The sequence below is a fragment of the Trachypithecus francoisi genome, unplaced genomic scaffold, assembly GCF_009764315.1.
Source record: "Trachypithecus francoisi isolate TF-2019V2 unplaced genomic scaffold, Tfra_2.0 Lachesis_group20, whole genome shotgun sequence".
Taxonomy (NCBI): Eukaryota; Metazoa; Chordata; class Mammalia; order Primates; family Cercopithecidae; genus Trachypithecus; species Trachypithecus francoisi.
Genome location: NW_022681466.1, coordinates 35,267,600 through 35,288,667, shown reverse-complemented (window position 1 = coordinate 35,288,667; position 21,068 = coordinate 35,267,600). Strand labels below are relative to the sequence as shown.

The 21,068-nt window shown below is 40.0% G+C and overlaps 1 protein-coding gene across 4 annotated transcripts in view; it reads right to left on the bottom strand.

The window, feature by feature from the left end:
- Positions 1-21,068, bottom strand: part of INTS2 (integrator complex subunit 2) — a 71,114-nt gene that overhangs the window by 27,990 nt on the left and 22,056 nt on the right. For all 4 annotated transcript variants that reach the window (XM_033183745.1, XM_033183744.1, XM_033183743.1 and 1 more), the window contains 7 exons: positions 18,899-19,029; positions 18,493-18,666; positions 13,078-13,304; positions 10,091-10,216; positions 3,346-3,417; positions 3,151-3,265; positions 1,175-1,243 (listed from right to left, as the gene is read on the bottom strand). In XM_033183745.1, coding sequence (XP_033039636.1) covers positions 1,175-1,243; positions 3,151-3,265; positions 3,346-3,417; positions 10,091-10,216; positions 13,078-13,304; positions 18,493-18,666; positions 18,899-19,029 — 914 coding nt within the window. The remainder of the gene's footprint in view (positions 1-1,174; positions 1,244-3,150; positions 3,266-3,345; positions 3,418-10,090; positions 10,217-13,077; positions 13,305-18,492; positions 18,667-18,898; positions 19,030-21,068) is intronic.

The window sequence follows — 21,068 nt, the reverse complement described above, 5'->3', positions numbered from 1 at the left end:
AAAATAAATAAATAAATAAAAATTTGAAGCATACAATCTGGGCTCAATGACTTTGAAGAAGTCACTTTATCTTCTGAATCTTTTTCACATCTACAAAACAGGACACTACCATACTGCCTCAAAGCATTGTTATGAGGGGGAAAATATTCTTTTTGGAAAAACATCATATGAACTATAAAGCACCACATAAATATACCCAGAAATATTTATTATCAATATGTCATGCATAGGCTCTAATTGTCTTTTAAAGACCCTCCTCAAAGTTGTCTTCCAACTGGTTCAAATTTAAAGACAAAAAATAACTTATGATTCTCTCACATGCTGTGTGACTATTTGTAATTTAGGAGTATGTGTGTGTATGCGTGTTGAGGGTGGGAGGGATAGTAAAATATAGAAATAAAGATATTAATAGCCATAAAAAAGCAACAACTGGCTGGGCACAGTGGCTCACGCTTGTAACCCCAGCACTCTGGGAGGCCGAGGTGGGTGGATCATCTAAGGTCAGGAGTTCAAGACCAGCCTGGCCAACATGGTGAAACCCCATTTCTACTAAAAATACAAAAATTGGCTGGGCGTGGTGGTGGACACCTGTAATCCTAGCTACTTGGGAGGCTGAGGCAGGAGAATTGCTCCAACCCAGGAGGCAGAGGTTGCAGTGAGCTATGATCGTACCACTGTATACTAGCCTGGTTGACAGAGTGAGATAAAAAAGAAATGAAAAAAATCCTTAGGCTTATCCATGGACAAAAGTGCTAAGGCTAAAGAAGAACATGTTAAGTATAAGAAATTTAGACTCTAGCCTGTAATCTAGTTAGAAATGAATTTTACAGCCTAAAGGTTTAAATAGGTCTTTATTTTATCTTTCTCTAGACACATTAAAACAATTACCTCTTGAGATGCCCGATCATCAGCATCTAAGAGTATTCTCTTAAGTATCTACTCAGTCTCCAAAAATATATACATTCAAAAGATGCTTTGCTATGTTATGACTAGTTTTAAAAGTGTATTTTAAATGGATTATTTTTAAACAAAGTTTCAATGATGAAATAAATCATCATGAGTGATTAAAAAGAAAAAAGACCATATTACTTTCTTAAGGTAAGACACACAAGTTTTCTCCCAAAGAATACTGTAAAAGAAAGTTAAGTAAGCACCTAAGAATAAAAAGAAATACCTGCTCAGTAAAAATTTCCTGTGTGAAGATCGTCTTCATCCTGCTCAAGGAGCTTGGCTTAATTACAATCTAAAATTACCAAAAGAATTCCAACAGTATGTAAAAATATATGAAACACAATTTATTCTAGGGAACTTACCTAAAATGGCTGTGATACACATAAATGTTCAAATGTTCAAGTACTCTACTCTGTTTTAGAAGTGCCTTCTCAAACCCAACATTAAAGTGTTAATACTCAGAAACAGGACCAATATAAAAAGCACTTAATAAATACTATTAATGGCATTTTCAGTCAGTTGGGGGAAACAGATTATTTACTACATGGAGCTGGGATAGCTGCCCCTCTGTGAGGACAAGAGAAACGTGTGTGTGTGTGTGTGTGTGTGTGTGTCTGCATATACACATATATACACACACATATATATGTATATATACAGATAGACACACATACACTTTTTGCACATATCACACCATAACCAAAAGAAACTCCAAGTAGATTAAATGTTTAAATGTAAAACATGAAACCACCAAAAAAAACTAGAAGAAAATGTAAGTGATCATTTATATAAAGCCAAGAAAGGAAAACATTTCTAAGCATAAGAGCAAAATAGAAACCACAAAAATAACATTTAATATACTACATAAAAATAATAATGATGATAATTTCCACATGGCAAAGTTAAATGGCAAAAAAGACTGGAAAAAGTCCATTATAACATGTTGAACTCTCCACTTTTAAAGATACTATAAGATATGTCGATTGCATTGGGGAGTTATACATGATATAAACGTCATGCACATGTACCCTAGAACTTAAAGTATAATAAAAAAAAAAAAAAAAAAAAAAAACAATGATACAATGAAAAAAAAAAAAAAAAGAAAGAAAAAAAAAAAGATATGTCACTGATTTAATATTACAGCAGCTTTTCAAGAAAAAAAGTAGGAGTTGGAACACTACCACTTTCATATTACATGTCAACTGTAAAATGAATCCCAATTTCAACATTGGGCAAAATATATGTCTTGAAATATATGAAGATGTATGAGGCATAATGATGTATCTTTCCTTTTGAAACAGTGAAAGAAAAAAACAAATCAAAGTCCCTACAGGAAAATTAGGATACTGATAAGCTTTTTGCAAAAGAAATAAACCAGCCAAAACACATAGATTTTAAATACTAAAGTTTCATTAGTAATCAAAGAAATTCAAACTAGGTGATACCACTGTTCATCAACCAAATTTGCAAAGATTAAAAAAAATAGTAATGCTCAGTCATGTGAAAGTTTAGGAAAATAGGAGTTCTTACTCACTACTGGTAACAGTTAATTAAGCTGATACAATCTTTCTAAAAGATAATATGGCAGTACTCTTGAAAAACCTTAACATAGCCATACTTTTTTCCTTAGCAATTACCTTCTAGAAATTTATCCTAAGAAAATGATCCAACAGGTGTATGAAGAGATACATGTGAGTGCCTATGTGTGTATTTACATAAACAAGGATATTCCTCTAAGTGTTATACTGAAACTAGAAAATCTACATGGGAAATAATAAGGACCCAGTAAGAAGATCAAACAATGGACTATAACACAATGCAGCCATTAAAAATTATACCGTATTATAATATTTATTGACATGAGTAAATGCTCACCATATATTAGTTTTTTTAAATCACCAAATATATATGTCACTTTAAAGAAAGAACAGACATCAGAATATTAATAGAAGTATACTAGGTATCTCTGAATCATGGAATTATAAGATATCTTTCCCTTTTCTGTGCTTTCCAAGGTTTTTGCATGAGTATCTATTATTTTAGTAAATAAAGGTTTCAAAATGCATTTTTTTCTAAGCACTCCTGATAAAACATCTATTAAACAATTAAAATTACTTAAAACAATCTATTTACACAGCAACAAAATGTCCATCTTAGAAACATCTTTCTGTTTTTAGAAAGAAGTTAAAAGAAAATTACCTTCATCCCCAAAGTGGAACAGACCAAGTCAATGATAGCACTAAGCTGGTTGCTGTGAAAGTACATAGCCACCAATAATAGCATCTCCCCAAAAGAAGCAGAGACGCCTGACGTACTGTCAAAACAAAATAGGAAATATGAATTTTCCAAAGAGAGAAGAAGAAAAGCTTTCTCAACTAAATCAAATTATCTTACCTCTCAAAATATGCTTCTTCTTTTATCATCCAACTTAGCCACACCACCATCAGCTGCTCCTGTTCAGGTGTACTACAAAATATACCAGAATGTCACTGGTTTAAATTAGATATTCTAGTATATAAATAAAAAGCATTCTGAAGTTATTTTTGGTAGAAATTATTTTTCCTGCCCTATTTTCAAGTATCAAGTCAAATTAATGGCTTGCTGAATTGGGCCATTAATTTTCATTGAGGTATGAAGTAATTCTAGAGCTCAAGAATGAGGACCTTTGCTTTTTTCATGGAACCCCTCTCAAAGTCTTAGTTGCTGCCTTCACAGGTTGAAAAGGGTAAGCTTCCTCACATTCCTCAGAAAACAAAGGCCCCTTGGGATTAACCTGTTAAACCAACTATACAACAGCTGATACTTATTTCATATAGAAAAAAATCTAGTGTTAACACTTAAGCATCAAAATATCACAAACTGAGTGCCAAACAGTAATAAGCAGTCCATCTTCTGGAAAAATGAAATTTAATTTATAGAAACTTTATGAGTAAATCTCAAAGTTACAGAGAAACAAATGATCACTAATCATGGAAAAAAAGGCAGTCACGGGCTTACCAGATATGAAAAATGGCTATAAAAATACAATGACTTTTTTTTGAGACAATGTCTTGCTCTGTCGCCCAGGCTGGAGTGCAGTGGAACAATCATAGCTCACTATAGCCTCAACCACCCAGGCTCAAGTGATCCTCCCACCGCAGCCTCCCAAGTAGCTGGGACTACAGGCATGCGCCAATGCATTCAGCTAATATTTTTTATTTTTAGTAGAGGAGAGGTCTCGCTATGTTGCCCAGTCTGGTCTTGAACTCTTGAGCTCTTGAGCTCAAGTGATATTCCTGCCTAAGCCTCCCAAAGTGCTGGCATTATAGAGGCGAGCCAACATGCCTAGCCTAACAATGACTTTTTAAAGGGAATTCCTAAATTTTGAGATGGAGTTTCACTCTTGTTGCTCAGGCTGGAGTGCAGTGGTACAATCTCAGCTCACTGCAACCTCCGCCTCCCGGGTACAAGCGATTCTCCTGCCTCAGTCTCCCGAGTAGCTGGGATTACAGGCGTCTGCCACCACATCTGGCTAATTTTTGTATTTTTAGTAGAGATGGGGTTTCACCCAGTTGACCAGGTTGGTCTCGAACCCCTGACTTCAGGTGATCCACCCACCTCGGCCTCCCAAAGTGCTGCAAATACAGGCCTGAGCCGCCGCACCCAGTCTAAATTTTAATTGATAAGTACAAGCTGATGTTGACTTCTGAAAATTTTTTCACCAATCTCTTTCTACTTCAGTGCAGTAAAAATAGATGCAACAAAAGCAAATGAAAAGTATGCTGCTTCTATTACCAAAAGCTAAGAAAATAAAAAAAGGTCATCTCAACTATACCTAAACCATATAACAAGTAATAAAGATGACAGCCTTTACAGCCTGCCACACCTGAACGAGAATCCCATCTCTGCTAATTACTGGTAGTGTGATCTTGAAGAAGAAACACAAATAATCTTTCTTTTTCTTTTTCACTGTAGCTCTAAAATGTTAAGAACTTCTTTTTTTTTTTTTTTTTTTTTTCAGAAGAAGTTTCGGTCTTGTTGCCCAGGCTGGAGTGCAATGACACGATCTTGGATCCTTGCAACCTCCACCTCCCGCATTCAAAAGATTCTTCTGCCTCAGCCTCCCGAGTAGCTGGGATTACAGGCGCCCACCACCACACTCGGCTAATTTTTTATATTTTTAGTAGAGACGGGGTTTCACCATGTTGGCCAGGCTGGTCTCAAATTCCTGACCTTTAGGCGATCCACCCAGCATGGCCTCCCGAAGTGCTGGGATTACAGGCGTGAGCCACTGTGCCTGGCCTATCTTAAGAACTTTTAAATATCTTTCTAAACATTAGTTCTTCTATCTATAAGTTATGGACAAAAATACCTTATGAGGCTGGGCAAAGTGGCTCTCGCCTGTAATTTGGGAGGCCAAGGCAGGAGGACAGCTTGAGCCCAGGAGTTCAAGACCAGCCTGAGCAACAAAGTGAGATCCCATCTCTACAAAAGAATTTAAAAATTAGACAGGCATGGTGGTGCATGTTTGTAGTCCCAGCTACAAGGGAGGCAGAGATGGGAGAATCTCTTGAGCCCAAGAGGCCGAGGTTGCGGCAAGCCCTGATCATGCCACTAGACTCCAGCCGGCACAACAAAGCAAGATCCTATCTTAAAAAAAAAAAAAAAAAAAAATACTTTATAACAGTAATGAGGATTTGAGATCATGTTTAGAAAGTACTTCAAGTAAAAGGAAAAGAAAGAATTCATGTACCTAATTTTACACCATCCTGAAACTCCATTAAAACTACATTAAGGTTTTCTTAAAAGGCATAAACACATAAGATATTGAGGAGAGACAACACCACAAAATACTGGAAGCTAGAGAACATATAGATAAGTGGAAACTGACTTAGCAGACCTGAGGAAGCAAAATGTTAAACTGATAGAAGAGAAAACCCATCCATTTTACACCACAGAATTCCCAAAGGGCTCAAGCTACTCCAGGCAGTTCTGGGACCGAGAGTGAAGACAGACAAAAATTAAGTGGCTGACATTCTATATAAGTAGTAGGATTCCAAATCACCTCCTGCATTCTGCACAACTAGAAGAATACCCTTCCCTCAGTAGAGAGAAAACTGGAGATTTATTGTCTGGAGGTGGTAAAATCATGCATCTGAAATAAGGGAAACCAGGTATATCTGTAGCACCATTCTGAAAGTAGCAGAATTAAGTAAATGATTATACTGCAGGCTGATACCTACCAACACTTAACCCTTACTCTTTAACTTTATTTATGGGTTTCTGTATAGGCCTTCCCTTTCCAGCCCAGACAATAATCTTTAGAACTCTGATCAGACCAAGAGTTTCCCAAAGACCCACTTATGGGTCTTTCAGAACCTCCCATATTAGAGGTTCTAATATGCTTTTTCATTTCCTAGTCTTAAACATGAACAATCGGCCAGGCGCGGTGGCTCACACCTGTAATCCCAGCACTTTGGGAGGCCAAGGCAGGCAGATCACCTGAGGTCAGCAGTTCAAGACCAGCCTGACCAACATGGAGAAATCCCATCTCTACTAAAAATAACTTAGCTGGGCGTGGTAGCATATGCCTATAATCTTAGCTGGGTGTGGTAGCGTATGCCTGTAATCCCAGCTACTTAGCTGGGCGTGGTAGCGTATGCCTATAACTTAGCTGGGCGTGGTAGCGTATGCCTATAAAAACTTAGCTGGGCGTGGTAGCATATGCCTATAATCCCAGCTACTCGGGAGGCTGACGCAGGAGAATCACTTGAACCCAGGAGGCAGAGGTTGCGGTAAGCTGAGATCACGCCATTGCACTCCAGTCTGGCAGCCTGGGCAAGAAGAGTGAAACTCCATCTCACAATATATATTATATATATATGTGTGTGTGTGTGTGTGTGAACAAAATATATATATATATATGTGAACAAAATATGTGTGTATACATATATATGTGAACAATCAATAAATATTGGCTGGGTGCAGCGGCTCACACCTGTAGTTGTAGCACTTTGGGAGGCAAAGGCAGGAGGATCACCTTAGGCCAGGAGTTCAAGATCAGCCTGGGCAACAAAAGTGAGACCCCATCCCTACAAAAAACTTTTAAAAATAAGCCAGGTGTGGTGGCCCACACTAGCCACTTGGGAGTCTGAGGTAGGAGGACCCGTTGAGCCCAGAAGTTCAAAGCTGTAATCAGTTATGATTGTACCACTGCATTTGCCCTGGGCAACAGAGAGAGACCCATCTCTAAATAAATAAATAAAACGAAAGTTAAAATAATAAGAAATATTAAGTATCTGAGAAAAGCATCTAACTTAAAAAATAGAGACCAAAAAAAGGCAGGGAAAAAAGCAACCTAGAGAAAGACGCAATACAAATAATAAAATATCTTCAAAATCAGTATGACTAATATCAAAGAAATTATGCTATCATGAACCAATAGATACTATAAAGAAGAAATACTCAGAGAGCCAAAAAAAAAAGTGCTCTTAGAAATTAAAGACTGAGTAGGAATTGAAGATAAAGTTAAAGACAAAACCTAAAAGGTAGAATGATTTCTTTTTTTTTTTTTAAGCTCTTTCACCCAGGCTGTAGTGCTATGGCACAATCATAGCTCACTGTAACCTTGAACTCCTGGGTTCAAGTGATCCTTCTGCTTCAACCTCCCAAATAGCTGGGACTAAGGCATGTCCCACTACCCCTGGAGAATTTTTTTTTTTTAAAGACAGTGTCTTGCTATGTTGCCCAGGCTAGTCTCAAACTCATGGCCTGAAACAATCCTCCCACCTCAGCCTCTCAAAGCACTGGGTTTACAGGTGTGAGCTACTGCACCTGGCCTTAAAATGAGCAAGTTATTTTTACAGTGCTGAACAGGTTCTAAAATTCTATTGTGGTGGTGGCTGCATAATTATATACACTAAAAACCACTCAATTGTACACTCTAAGTGGGTAAATCTTATGATATGTAAATTACATCTCAATAAAGCTGTTTTCTAAAAAGTAGGACAAGATGAGGGGAAGGAAAAGAGGAAAGGATAAGAAAATACGACAATCATTTCAAATTCCAAATAAAAGGAGGTTTTAGAGAACATGCAAGAAGAAAACATTACCAACAAATTAATTCAGGAAACTTTTGTAGAATTGAGGGACATGAGTTTCCAGGTTCAGAGTGCTTACTGAATGCCTAGAACAATAGTCAAAAAGAGACTCAGACTAAGGCATGTCAACCAGAAATTTCAAAACCCTAGAGATAAAAAGCTAACCCTACAAGTTTCCATATTAAAAACCAATAGGCCACACAAAGGACCAGGAATCAGAATGTCAGACTTCCTGACAACACTAGAAGTTAGAAGACAAAGAAGCAACACCTTCAAAGTCCTGAAAGGAAATTATTCCCAAGTAAGAATTCCATATCCCATCAAACTATCAATCAGATGTTAAAGTAGGACAAAGATATTTTCAGAAATATCCAGTCTCAAAAAGAATTTAAATCACACATACCCATTCAGAAGCAGCAAAATGGTCAGGCACAGTGGCTGATGCCTGTAATCCCAGCACTGTGGGAAGCTGAGGCAGGTGGATCACCTGAGGTCAGGAGTTCGAGACCAGCCTAGCCAACATAGTGAAACCCCGTCTCTACTAAAAATACAAAAATTAGCTGGGAATGGTGGTGGTCGCCTGTAATCCCAGATACTTGGGAGGCTAAAACAGGAGAATCACTTGAACCTGAGTGGCAGAGGTTGCAGTGAGCCGAGATCATGCCATTGTACTCCAGTTGCACGAAAAGAGCGAAACTCATCTCAAAAAAAAAAAAGCAGTAGCAGCAAAATGAGGAAGCAATGAAAAAAAGATGATGACATGATCACAGCTCAAACAAATGAAAGGACAGGTTTTCTTTTTAATTTTTTTTTTTTAAACGAAGACAGGAGTCTCACTATGTTGCCCAGGCTGGCCTCAAACTTGTAGCCTCAAGCAGTCCTCCTGCCTCAACCTCCCGAGTAGCTGGGACTACAGATGTGAGCCACCATGCCCAGCTAAGATGATGACATAAGATATAAGAAACAGGAGATCCAACAAAAGGAAAAGGAGAGACGAAGCAAGTCTCCAAAATGATGGTGAAGGTCAATCCCAGGATGACAGCTTTGTACTAACAGGTTTAGCTGGTAACCATTCCAGACCAAAATGCTCCTGAAGGAATCTCCTCAAGAAGATGAAACTCATAGACTATCTAATGAGTCAAAACATCTGGACAGAAGATTTAGGCTGGCAGAGAGTTTGAGGTTACATGAATGGGACATATAACACCAAGAAAGTTAAAAGCAAAAAACTAAAACACAGGATAAATGTTAATCAAAAAAAAAAAAAAACTTTTACAAGGCAGTAAAAAATAATCATATACTACATGGTTGAGTTCTCAGCGCTTATATAATCGTAACTATATATTGATCTAATCTAAATTATTATAACTATACTAGGAGAATGAGAGGATAGGAAGGATATGTATGGATGTGTTTAGGACAGGGAGAAAAAAGAGAACTAATTTCTCATCTTTCATACTAGGAACTCAATAAAAAATACCTAAAAGCAAAAATCAAGGGGTATCAAATACAAACATGTTATTATAGATGTAGCAGTAAAACACAAAATAAACAGTTAAAAGAATTGAAAGACACTGCCTCTAAGAAAGGTGAAATAGGAAGGAGAGAAGGAAGGAAGGACTGCTATTAGCCTTAACAAATCTTGAAGAACTATTTTGACTCCTTTAAACAATGTACATATAAAACTTTAATAAAAGATAAATAAAATGAATCAGATGTTACTGATACCCTTATATTAAAAAAACACAAATAACCTGGACCCAGTGGCGTGTACCTGTAGTCCCAGCTACTTGGGAGGCTGAGTCAGGAGGATTACTTGAGGCCAGGAGTTCAAGGCTGCAGTGCGCTATGATCACACCCCTGAATAGCCACTGTACTCCAGCCTGGGCAACAAAGCAAGACCCCTTCTCTTAAAAATTGGGAAAAAAAAACAAAACAAAACTACAACTGTCCATGCCTAGACCAGCTTTTGTAGAAAGCTCTTATCTGATGCTACACAATTTTATTGAGTAAATAAAACTAAACCTTAAGAAAATGGAGCAACTGATATAGTTAGGTACCTGACAAGTGTAGAAAAGGCCAGTAGCATACAAAAGGAAAGTGAAACAAAGCGAACCCCAGCTGGCGTAGCAGGAGGACGGCTCGTCATCAACTGCAATAATTGCTCAGCTTCTTCTTCAGTTGGTCTAAAAAGGAATACATCATTAGGCTTTACATTTTTAGTTGGGATGAAGAATAAAAAGTCAATTTTTAACCTTTTAGATACAAATTTTAAACTTCAAAATGATACCCTGCTATTTATAAAATCTTTAACATCTCAAGTTGTCAAATGCAAAACTGTTGAGAAATTACAACTACAGTGTTTTACTGTAGACACAAATACAGGTAGGTCCTCACTTTGCCCTGTGTCATAAAAATGACCATGCAAGCTGAAATCATGCAACACGATCTTAATAATCAACGGTGAAAAGTATGATTGTAGTGTAGCCTTTAAAATTTTTGTCAAAACATTAAAAACTCTGTTGATTATAATGCATAAGGAATTTTTTTTTTGAGACAAGGTCTTGCTCCGTCACCCAGGCTGGAGTGTAGTGGCAGGATCAGAGCTCACTTCAGCTTTGACCTCCCAGGCTCAGGTAATCCTCCCATGTCAGACTCTCATGTAGGTGGGACCACAGGTACGCGCCACCATGCCCAGCTTATTTTTTTTTTGGTAGAGACATGGTTTAGCCATGTTCCCCAGGTTGGTCTCAGACTCCTGGGATTAAAAAATCCACTTCCCACCTCCCTTGGTCTCCTAAAATGCTGGGATTACAGGTGTGAGTCACTGCACCCAGCCAGAATTTTTTTTTTTTAAATAGTAAAACTAATATTTTTATAGTACTCTAATTGAAAATATTAGAAACATTAGGAATTAAAGTGTCTTCTTTCTCTTTTTTTTCTTTTGAGACGGAGTCTCACCCTGCCGCCAAGGCTGGAGTACAGTGGCACGATCTCGGCGCACTGCAACCTCCACCTCCTGAGTTCAAGCAATTTTCCTACCTCAGACTCCTGAGTAGCTGGGACTACAGGCACATGCCACCATTCCCAGCTAATTTTTGTATTTTTAGTAGAGAGAGGGTTTCACTATGTTGAACAGGTTGGCCTGCAACTCCTGACCTCACTGATCCGCAAGCCTCGGCCTCCCAGAATGCTGGGATTATAGGCGTGAGCTACCGTGCCCGGCCTTAAGGTTTTTTATTTCTTCGTAAAGACTTTATCAAGAGTAGTTTAAACAGCCTTTGCCTCCTTTCTTTTTATTTTTTTTTTTTCTTCGCGTTTTTTGTTTTTGTAGAGACAGAGTTTCACTTTTGTTGCCCAGGCCGGACTGCAATGGTGCAATCTCGGCTCACCACAACCTCTGCCTCCTGGGTTCAAGTGATTCTCCTGCCTCCGCCTCCCAAGTAGTTGGGATTACAGGCATGCGCCACAACGCCCAGCTAATTTTTGTATTTTTAGTAGACATGGGGTTTCTCCATATTGGTCAGGCTGGTCTCGAACTCCTGACCTCAGGTGATCTGCCCGCCTCAGCCCCCCAAAGTGCTAGGATTACAGGTGTGAGCCACCATGCCCAGCCTATACTTTCATCTTTACTTGCCAATTGCCTCTTCCAATTATCTGTTTTTGGAATATAATGTTCCAAAAACTGTTTCCATGTTTTGGAACATGAGTTTATTATGGAGAGAAAGGAAGCAATACAGGTTGAGTAACCCCAATCCAAAAAATCCAAAATCTGAAACACCCCCAAACTCCGAAACATTCTGAGCGCCAACAATGAGGTAATGAGCTCAAAGAAAATGCTCATTGGAGCACTAAGGATTTTGAATTTCTGAAACAGGGATGCTAAACCAGTAAATGTAATATAAACATTCCAAAATCCAAAAAGTTCTAAAATCCCAAACACTTCTGGTCTCAAGCATTTCAGATACAGGATATTCAACCTTTACAACTACCTCCTCTGCTATATGTACACGAATTAAATAACAGGTGTGCAGTAACCAGTTACCAACAAACTTTGAAAGAAGTGAGCCCACTGGTCACTAATCATGATGTACATCTGTTATTTACTTAGTGGTATGTGGCCTGAGGAGCTCACAATCCCTATACTTTATAAAATTATTTGGTTAATATATCATGGCAACTGAAATGTCAATTGTGTTGAGAGACCAGCATGATTTAAATAAACTGGGGTAACTGAAACTCATGCATATTGGACACATGCAAATGAAGACTAGATGTACAATTATTAAGAATATTATTCAAAAGGATTTTGTATGGTGACTAAATAAGAAACATTGTACTGGCCATGCATAGTGGCTTATGCCTGTAATCCCAGCACTTTGGGAGGCTGAGACAGGTGGATCACCTGAGGTAAGGAGTTCGAGATAAGCCTGGCCAACATGGTGAAACCCCGTCTCTACTAAAAATACAAAAAAAGATTTTTTTAAATTAGCCGGGTGTGGTGAGGCAGGAAATCACTTGAATCCAGGAGGCAGAGGTTGCAGTGAGCCAAGATTGCGCTACTGCACTCCAGCCTGGGCGACAGATGGAGATTCCATCTCAAAAAAAAAAAGAGAAAACAATGTACTTATTAATCACATCATATTAATTTTAAACAATTTATGATATCAACTGTAAAAGGAAACAAAGGAGAGACTTACTTCAACTAGTCAATGTTAAAAGATCACTCACAGATCATTCACTATAATTTTGTCAAGCTGTGTTGAAATCATAGGTTTTTTTAAACTGTGATTGGAAACTGATAAACTGCTCTGGCTCCTCCCATATTTATTTATATAGCTCTGTTTACAATCAGAACAAAACAGATGAATACATCTCTGCTAGGAATTCTTGGCCTTAGGATTTCATTCTTCTTATAGGCCAGCCCACTACCTGAGTCCAACAGAAAACTTTAATCCTCTGAATAAAAGGCCTTTGGTTCACTTTCTTGAGAATAGGAACAAGAAAGTAAAATGACAAAAAGGTAAAATATCAAACTATTGAATACTTGAGTCCAGCGATCCCCATCAAAGCACAGTACAGACGTAAGAGTGCACTGGCTTTCACAACATGCTCTTCTTTCAGCCCCGAATACACAGACACATTGGGCTCCATGTCCACATCAGCTTCTTCCACAATTCGGGTGCTTCTTACTGTGGGAAGAATGCCCATCAACTCCAGAAGAAGCTGCCTTCTCATCTGCCAAAGGACAGAACTGCTGGTCTCTCTTTTTCTCTGTAAGAAATATGGATCACAAAAGGAAGAAAGCATGAAGCATTTACTAAACTAAAAGGGAGCTAAAACACAGCTCCCCACTTAAACACTTTCAAATTGGCCTATTTGAGGAGATTGTCATGACTACAGAATCTCATTTTAACCAATCAAGCAAACTCAAAATCCACTAGTTTGTCTGAAGAATGAATATTCACCCTAATTTGGATTGGTTGCAGAGGAAAGACTAAATTAGTGACAATCTGAATTGTGGAATATTATTTAAATGGTACTTTCAAATACATAAAGACTAACAAAGTGATATGTGGTATAGGAGAAAATGCTCAGATTTTGAAGATGTAAGTCCTTGGGGTTTAAATGCCAGCTCTACTATTAGATGATTATGTATCTTTAGATACATTGGTTAACCTCTCTGAACCCCAATTTCCTTAATGACAAGGAAATATTTTATCAACAACATTTACCTTACAGAACTCCTATAATTAAGAGTTCACAATTATTGGCCTGATGCAGTGGTTCACACCTGTAATCCCAGCACTTTGGGAGGCCAAGGAGAGCAGATCACTTGAGATCAGGAGTTCAAGACCAGCCTGGCCAACATGGTGAAACCCCATCTCTACTAAAAATACAAAAATTAGCTGGGTGTGGTGGCGTATGCCTGTAATCCCAGCTACTCGGGAGGCTGAAGCACAAGAATCACAAGAATTGCTTGAACCCAGGAGGCGGAGGTTACAATGAGTCAAGATCACGCCACTGTATTCCAGCCTGGGCAACAGAGTGATACTCCGTCTCAAAAAACAAGAGTTTACAATTCTATAACCCCTACAGTTCTTCAGGCAGGGACAAGGTCTTAGTCATCTCTCACTCTGCACAGTCTAACATTGTGCCTAACATACAGCAAGCACTCAAAGTCTGTTAAGTAGACGAATGAACAAAACTAATACATGTATGAAAGCAGTTCTAAACTCTACAGGGCTAGGCAAATGTTAATTATTATCTTTTGAGTGTTTCTAAGTAAAATATGATAGACCTGCTTTAACAATAAGTTCAAAGAATAAAGGTTTATTGCATACGAAGGACAACTACAAACAAGATGAGCATGCCAAGTGCTTAATGCAGTACCTGACATATGTGAAGCATCCGATAAACAAATGTTAACTTTGTTTTAAAAAGCAAAGCTTAAAATCAGTTTTCAAATGGGCTATAAAGTAGAACTTGAATATTTTAAAACACTGTGATTCCGTTGCTTAAAAAATAGACTACAGGATTTAAGCAGTACACATTGTCTAGCTAAGTGATCTCAACAAGTTAAATCACAATCTCTATTAGCTCCTTCATAGGAACTCTATTCACATTGTTAAAATAAATTCGTTTTTGAAAAATTAAAATATTTTGCAAGTTAAAAACTGCTGCAAAACACATGTGCATAAGCAGGTGAATGTATAAAATGTAGCATATACATACAATAGAATATTATTTTTCTTTTTTTTGAGACTGAGTCTTGCTCTGCCACCAGGCCAGAGTGCAGTGGCGTGATCTTGGCTCACTGCAACCTCTGCCTCCCATGTTCAAGCAATTCTCCTGCCTCAGCCTCCCGAGTAGCTGGAACTACAGGTGCACACACCACACCCAGCTAATTTTTTTATTTTTAGTAGAGACGGAGTTTCACCATGTTGGCCAGGATGGTCTCGATCTCTTGACCTTGTGATCCACCCACCTCAGCCTCCCAAAGCGCTGGGATTACAGGTGTAAGCCACCACACCCAGCCCTTACTTTTTATTTTTACAGATTTAGAGGGTACAAGTGCAGTTTTGTTACACGAATTTATTGCATAGAAGTCTGGGTTGTTGGTGTAGCCATCACCCTGATAGTATACACTGTACTCAATACAGGTAACTTCTCAACTCTCACCCCCTTCCCACCCTTCCATCGTTTGGAGTCTATGATATGTATTATCCCACTCTCTTTTGTCCATATGTACACATGATTAGCTCCCACTCATAAGTGAGAATATGCAGTATTTGACTTCCTGTTTCTCCATTATTTCACTTAAGATAACGGCCTTGACCGGGTGTGGTGGCTCAAGCCTGTAATCCCAGCACTTTGGGAGGCCGAGACGGGCGGATCACGAGGTCGGGAGATGAAGACCATCCTGGCTAACACGGTGAAACCCCGTCTCTACTAAAAAAATACAAAAAACTAGCCGGGCGAGGTAGTTGGGCGCCTGTAGTCCCAGCTACTCGGGAGGCTGAGGCAGGAGAATGGTGTGAACCCGGGAGGAGGAGCTTGCAGTGAGCTGAGATCCAGCCACTGCACTCCAGCCTGGGTGACAGAGCGAGACTCCACGTGTGTGTGTGTGTGTGTGTGTGTGTGTGTGTGTGTGTGTGTGTCTGTGTGTGTGTGTGTATCTCTCTCACATTTTCTTTAAGCAACCATCCATTGACAGATGCTTAGGTTGATTCCATAACATTGCTACTGTGAAGAGTGCTGCGATAAACATACAAGTGTAGGTGTATTTTTTATATAATGATTTCTCTACCCAGCAGTAGGAATGCTGGACAGAATGGTAGTTCTACTCTAAGTTCACAATGGAATATTATTCAGTCTTTAAAAAGGAAATCCTGACACATGTTACAACATAGATGAACCTTGAAAACATTATGCTGGCCGGGCGCGGTGGCTCAAGCCTGTAATCCCAGCACTTTGGGAGGCCGAGATGGGTGGATCACGAGGTCAGGAGATCGAGACCATCCTGGCTAACACAGTGAAACTCCGTCTCTACTAAAAATACAAAAACTAGCCGGGTGAGGTGGCGGGCGCCTGTAGTCCCAGCTACTCGGGAGACTGAGGCAGGAGAATGGCGTAAACCTGGGAGGCGGAGCTTGCAGTGAGCTGAGATCCGGCCACTGCACTCCAGTCCGGGCGACAGAGCGAGACTCCGCCTCAAAAAAAAAAAAAAAAAAAAGAAAAGAAAACATTATGCTAAGTGAAATAAGCAAGATACAAAAGGCAAAATATTGTGTAATTCCATTTACTTGAGGTAGCCAGAAAGGGCAAATTCATAGAGACAGAAAGTTGAATAGAGGTTACCAGAGGATGGGATGATAGGGGGAATGGGGAGTTTTTTAATGGGTACAGAGTTTCTGTTTGGGATGATGAAAAAGTTCTGGAAATGGGCCAGGCCCGGTGGCTCGTGCCTGTAATCCCAGCACTTTGGGACGTCCAGGTGGGTGGATCACCTGAGGTCAGGAGTTCTAGACCAGCCTGACCAACATGGCAAAACCCAGTCTCTACTCAAACTACAAAAAGTAGTCAAGCATGGTGGTGGGCGCCTGTAATCCCAACTACGCAGGAGGCTGAGGCAGGAGAATCCTCAAACCCAGGAAGTGGAGCTTGCAGTGAGCCGAGATTGCGCCACTGTACACCAGTCTGGGCGACAGAGTGAGACTCCGTCTCAAAAAAAAAAAAAAGTTCTGGAAATGAAGAGTGGTAATGGTTGCACACTGTGAATATACTTAATGCCACTGAATTATATACCTAAAAATGATTAAACTGCAAAATTTTATGTTATGTATATTTTACCGTAATAAAAACATATATATACATATGTATTAAAATTTAAAAATATAACTTATTTCAGTGACCTAATGCGCCAGTTCTCATGAATCTGGCCCTGAACCCTGGAGTTTCCCAATATTCTTTTTTTTTTTTTTTTTTGAGACGGAGTCTTGCTCTGTCGCCCAGGCTGGAGTGCAGTGGCCGGATCTCAGCTCACTGCAAGCTCTGCCTCCCGGGTTCACACCATTCTCCTGCCTCAGCCTCCCGAGTGGCTGGGACTACAGGCGCCGCCACCTCGCCCGGCTAATTGTTTGTATTTTTAGTAGAGACGGGGTTTCACCATGTTAGCCAGGATGGTCTCGATCTCCTGACCTCGTGATCCACCCGTCTCGGCCTCCCAAAATGCTGGGATTACAGGCTTGAGCCACCGCACCCGGCCTCCCAATATTCTTTCAGTGGGTCCGGAAAGGTATTAATAATACTCAAGACGTTATCTGTCTTTTACTTTCTCATTCACTCACAAGGGTACAGTGCAGTTTCCAAAGGCTTCTATCAAGCCAAACATTGAAGAGATTTGAAAAAAATACAATAAAATAAAACAATATCATTCTTCTCATTAAATTTTGTTTGGCAAAACACAGTTTTCATTTAAAATATGTTATGTTCACATTTAATAGGATTATTGTTGTTTGTTTTTGGTTTTTTTTTTAGAGATGAGGTCTCGCTATGTTGCCCAGGCTAAAGTACAGTGGCTAGTCACAGGCACAATTATCACACACTATACCTCTGACTCTCGCAATCTTCCTGCTTCAGCCGCCTAAGTAGCTGGGATTATAGGCACCTGCCAACACACCAGCTGTTGCTATTTTTAAATAACTAAATAAGTATTTCAAATATTTAAGTGCTGATTTCTAATATGGTAAATATCAACAGAAAAAAGCCACATAAACAAAAGCTCGGTCAGGCGCGGTGCCTCAAGCCTGTAATCCAGCACTTTGGGAGGCCGAGACGGGCGGATCACGAGGTCAGGAGATCGAGACCATCCTGGCTAACCCGGTGAAACCCTGTCTCTACTAAAAAATACAAAAACCTAGCCAGGCGAGGTGGTGGGCGCCTGTAGTCCCAGCTACTCAGGAGGCTGAGGCAGGAGAATGGCGTGAACCCGGGAGGCGGAGCTTGCAGTGAGCTGAGATCGGCCACTGCACTCCAGCCTGGGTGACAGAGCTAGACTCTGTCTCAAGAAAATAAAAAATAAAAAAAATTAAAAAATAAAAAAATAAAAAATACAAAAAACTAGCCGGGCGAGGTGGCGGGCGCCTGTAGTCCCAGCTACTTGGGAGGCTGAGGCGGGAGAATGGTGTAAACCCGGAAGGCGGAGCTTGCAGTGAGCTGAGATCTGGCCACCGCACTCCAGCCTGGGCGACAGAGCGAGACTCCGTCTCAAAAAAAAAAAAAAAAAAAAAAAAAAAGCTCTTTGGTATCCTTAGTGATTTTTCAAAATATAAGGAGGTCCCTGAAACTAGAAAGTGTGAGAACCACTTGCCTAATGACATCATTCAAAAAATGTTTCTTTCTCTTTTAGTAGCTGCTAAAATATTCTAATCCTTAGCCTATACAGATATTTAACCCTCACCTGCTGTCCATTTCGGATAAAAGTTCCAAACCAAGTGCGGACTTTCGCATTTGTTCCAAGAAGCAAACCACTTACAAAACAAACCAAGTCACTCACTCCATCCTCACAAGCTTCATTTTTAGTATGATCCAATGTCAAAGCCACACCAAGGCCTGGCAAGTGACATTCTTCCACCTAGCACAGCAAAGAAAACAAACTGAATTCAGTATCATAAGCAAAAAGGGCAAGGATGCTCCAAATCTAAAGTGTCTAAAGTTTAGAGGAAGAAATCCTACAAAACATAAAAACCCAGAAAGAAAGGTAACATATTCAGTATATAAATAAAATTCCCAACCTCTACAGGACTCTAACACCATCTTGAGAAGAGTTATTGGACCTTTGTCTAATAAAACACAGGATCGCTTACCACCATGCCTCGGACCTTGAGGGCCTGAGAAGGATTCATTTTACACAAGAAGCGTAAGGCATCTGTCCTGCGCCTTCCTCCAAGACTTTCTTCATCTTGTCGTTCTCCATTTTTTATCAGGCCCCTACAAACTAACATGATAGAAACCATCTTCTTCAGCCTTGAGAATTAATTGTTTATGACAATTTGACACAACAGAAGAAAAGGATCAGGTTATTTGAAAGCACAACAACAGAAATTGGCCAAAATGAAGCAAAAAATGAAAAGAGACTTAAAAAAGAATAGTAACCTCCAGAACAATATTACACACTCAAACACACTTGCAATTACAGTCCCAGAGAGATAAAGAAAGTAGAAGACAAAAATACATTTGAGGGCCAGGGGCAGTGGCTCACACCAATAATCCCAGCACTTTGGGAGGTCGAGGGGGGTGGATCACCTGAGGTCAGGAGTTCGAGACTAGCCTGGCCAACATGGTGTAACCCCATCTCTACTCAAAATACAAAAATTAGCTGGGAGTGGTGGTGGGCACCTGTAATCCGAGCTACTCAGGAAGCTAAGGCAGGAGAATCACTTGAACCAGGAGGTAGAGGTTGCGGTGAGCCCAGATCATGTCATTACATTCCAGCCTGGGACGACAAGAGCAAAACTCCGTCTCAAATTAATTAATTAATTAATTAATTTGAAGAAAGTTTCCCAAGTTGAATGAAAACTCTAAACCCAGTTCAATGAGCCCTAGATGAGACAAATGCAAAGAAAATCATACCAAGAAACATCAAACATCAACTTTCTGAAACGAGTAATAAAAAGAAAATCTTAAAAGTAATCAGGGCCAGGCACAGTGGTTCACGTCTGTAATCCCAGCACTTTGGGAGGCCAAGGTGGGTGGATCACGAGGTCAAGAGTTCGAGACCAGCCTGGCCAATATGGTGAAACCCCATCTCTACTTAAAATACAAAAATTTGCTGGGCGTGGTGATGTGCACCTGTAGTCCCAGCTGCTCAGGAGGCTAAGGCAGGAGAATCACTTGAACCCGGGAGGTGGAAATTGCAGTGAGCTGAGATCACACCACTGCACTTCAGCCTGGGCAACACAGCAAGACTCCATCTCCAAAAAAAAGAAAAAGTAACTAGAGCAGAGGATAGGCGTATCACCTGAGGTCAGGAGTTCAAGATCAGCCTAGCCATCATAGTGAAACCCATCTCTATTAAAAATACAAAATTAGCCAGGCATGGGGGCATACGCCTATAGTCCCAGCTACCCAGGAGGCTGAGGAAGGAGAATCGCTTTAACACCAGGGTAAGTGGAGGTTGCTGTGAGCCCACACTCGTGCCACTGCCCTCTAGCCTGGGCAATACAGCAAGACTCCGTCTCCCAAAAAAAAAAAAAAAGGAGCCAGAAGAAATTAAAAAAAAAAAAAAAAAAGTAGCCAGAGGGAAAAAGAAACTTTACAGAGGAATAAAGATAAAATTTACTGCAGAAAAGAGAATGACTGGCTCAAGCCTGTAATCCCAGCACTTTGGGAGGCCGAGACGGGCGGATCACGAGGTCAGGAGATCGAGACCATCCTGGCTAACACGGTGAAACCCCGTCTCTACTAAAAACTACAAAAAACTAGCCAGGAGACGTGGCGGCGCCTGTAGTCCCAGCTACCCGGGAGGCTGAGGCAGGAGAATGGCGTGAACCCGGGAGGCGGAGCTTGCAGCGAGCTGAGATCCGGCCACAGCACTCCAGCCTGGGTGACAGAGCGAGACTCCGTCTCAAAAAAAAAAAAAAAAAAAAAAAGAAAAGAGAATGACATCTTTGGTTTTTGTTTTTGTTTTTTCCTAGAAATGGGATCCTGCTTTCTTGCTTTGCCACCACACTAGTCTCAATCTCCTGGCTTCAAACAATCCTCCTGTTTTGCCCTCCCAAAGTACTGGGATTACAGGTGTGAGCCACACACCCGGTCAGAATGACATCTTTAAATAGCTAAAAGATGATGCCAACCTAAAATTTTATACCCTTTGAAAATATATTTTTCCAGACCAAAAAAGCTGGTAAAATTTGTTGCCAACAAACCCACACTACAAAAAATCAGAGAAATTCTTCAAGTTAAGGAGAAATTATATCAAACGGAAATGTGGAACTACAGAAAGGAATTAAGAGCACCAAAAATGGTAAATATGTG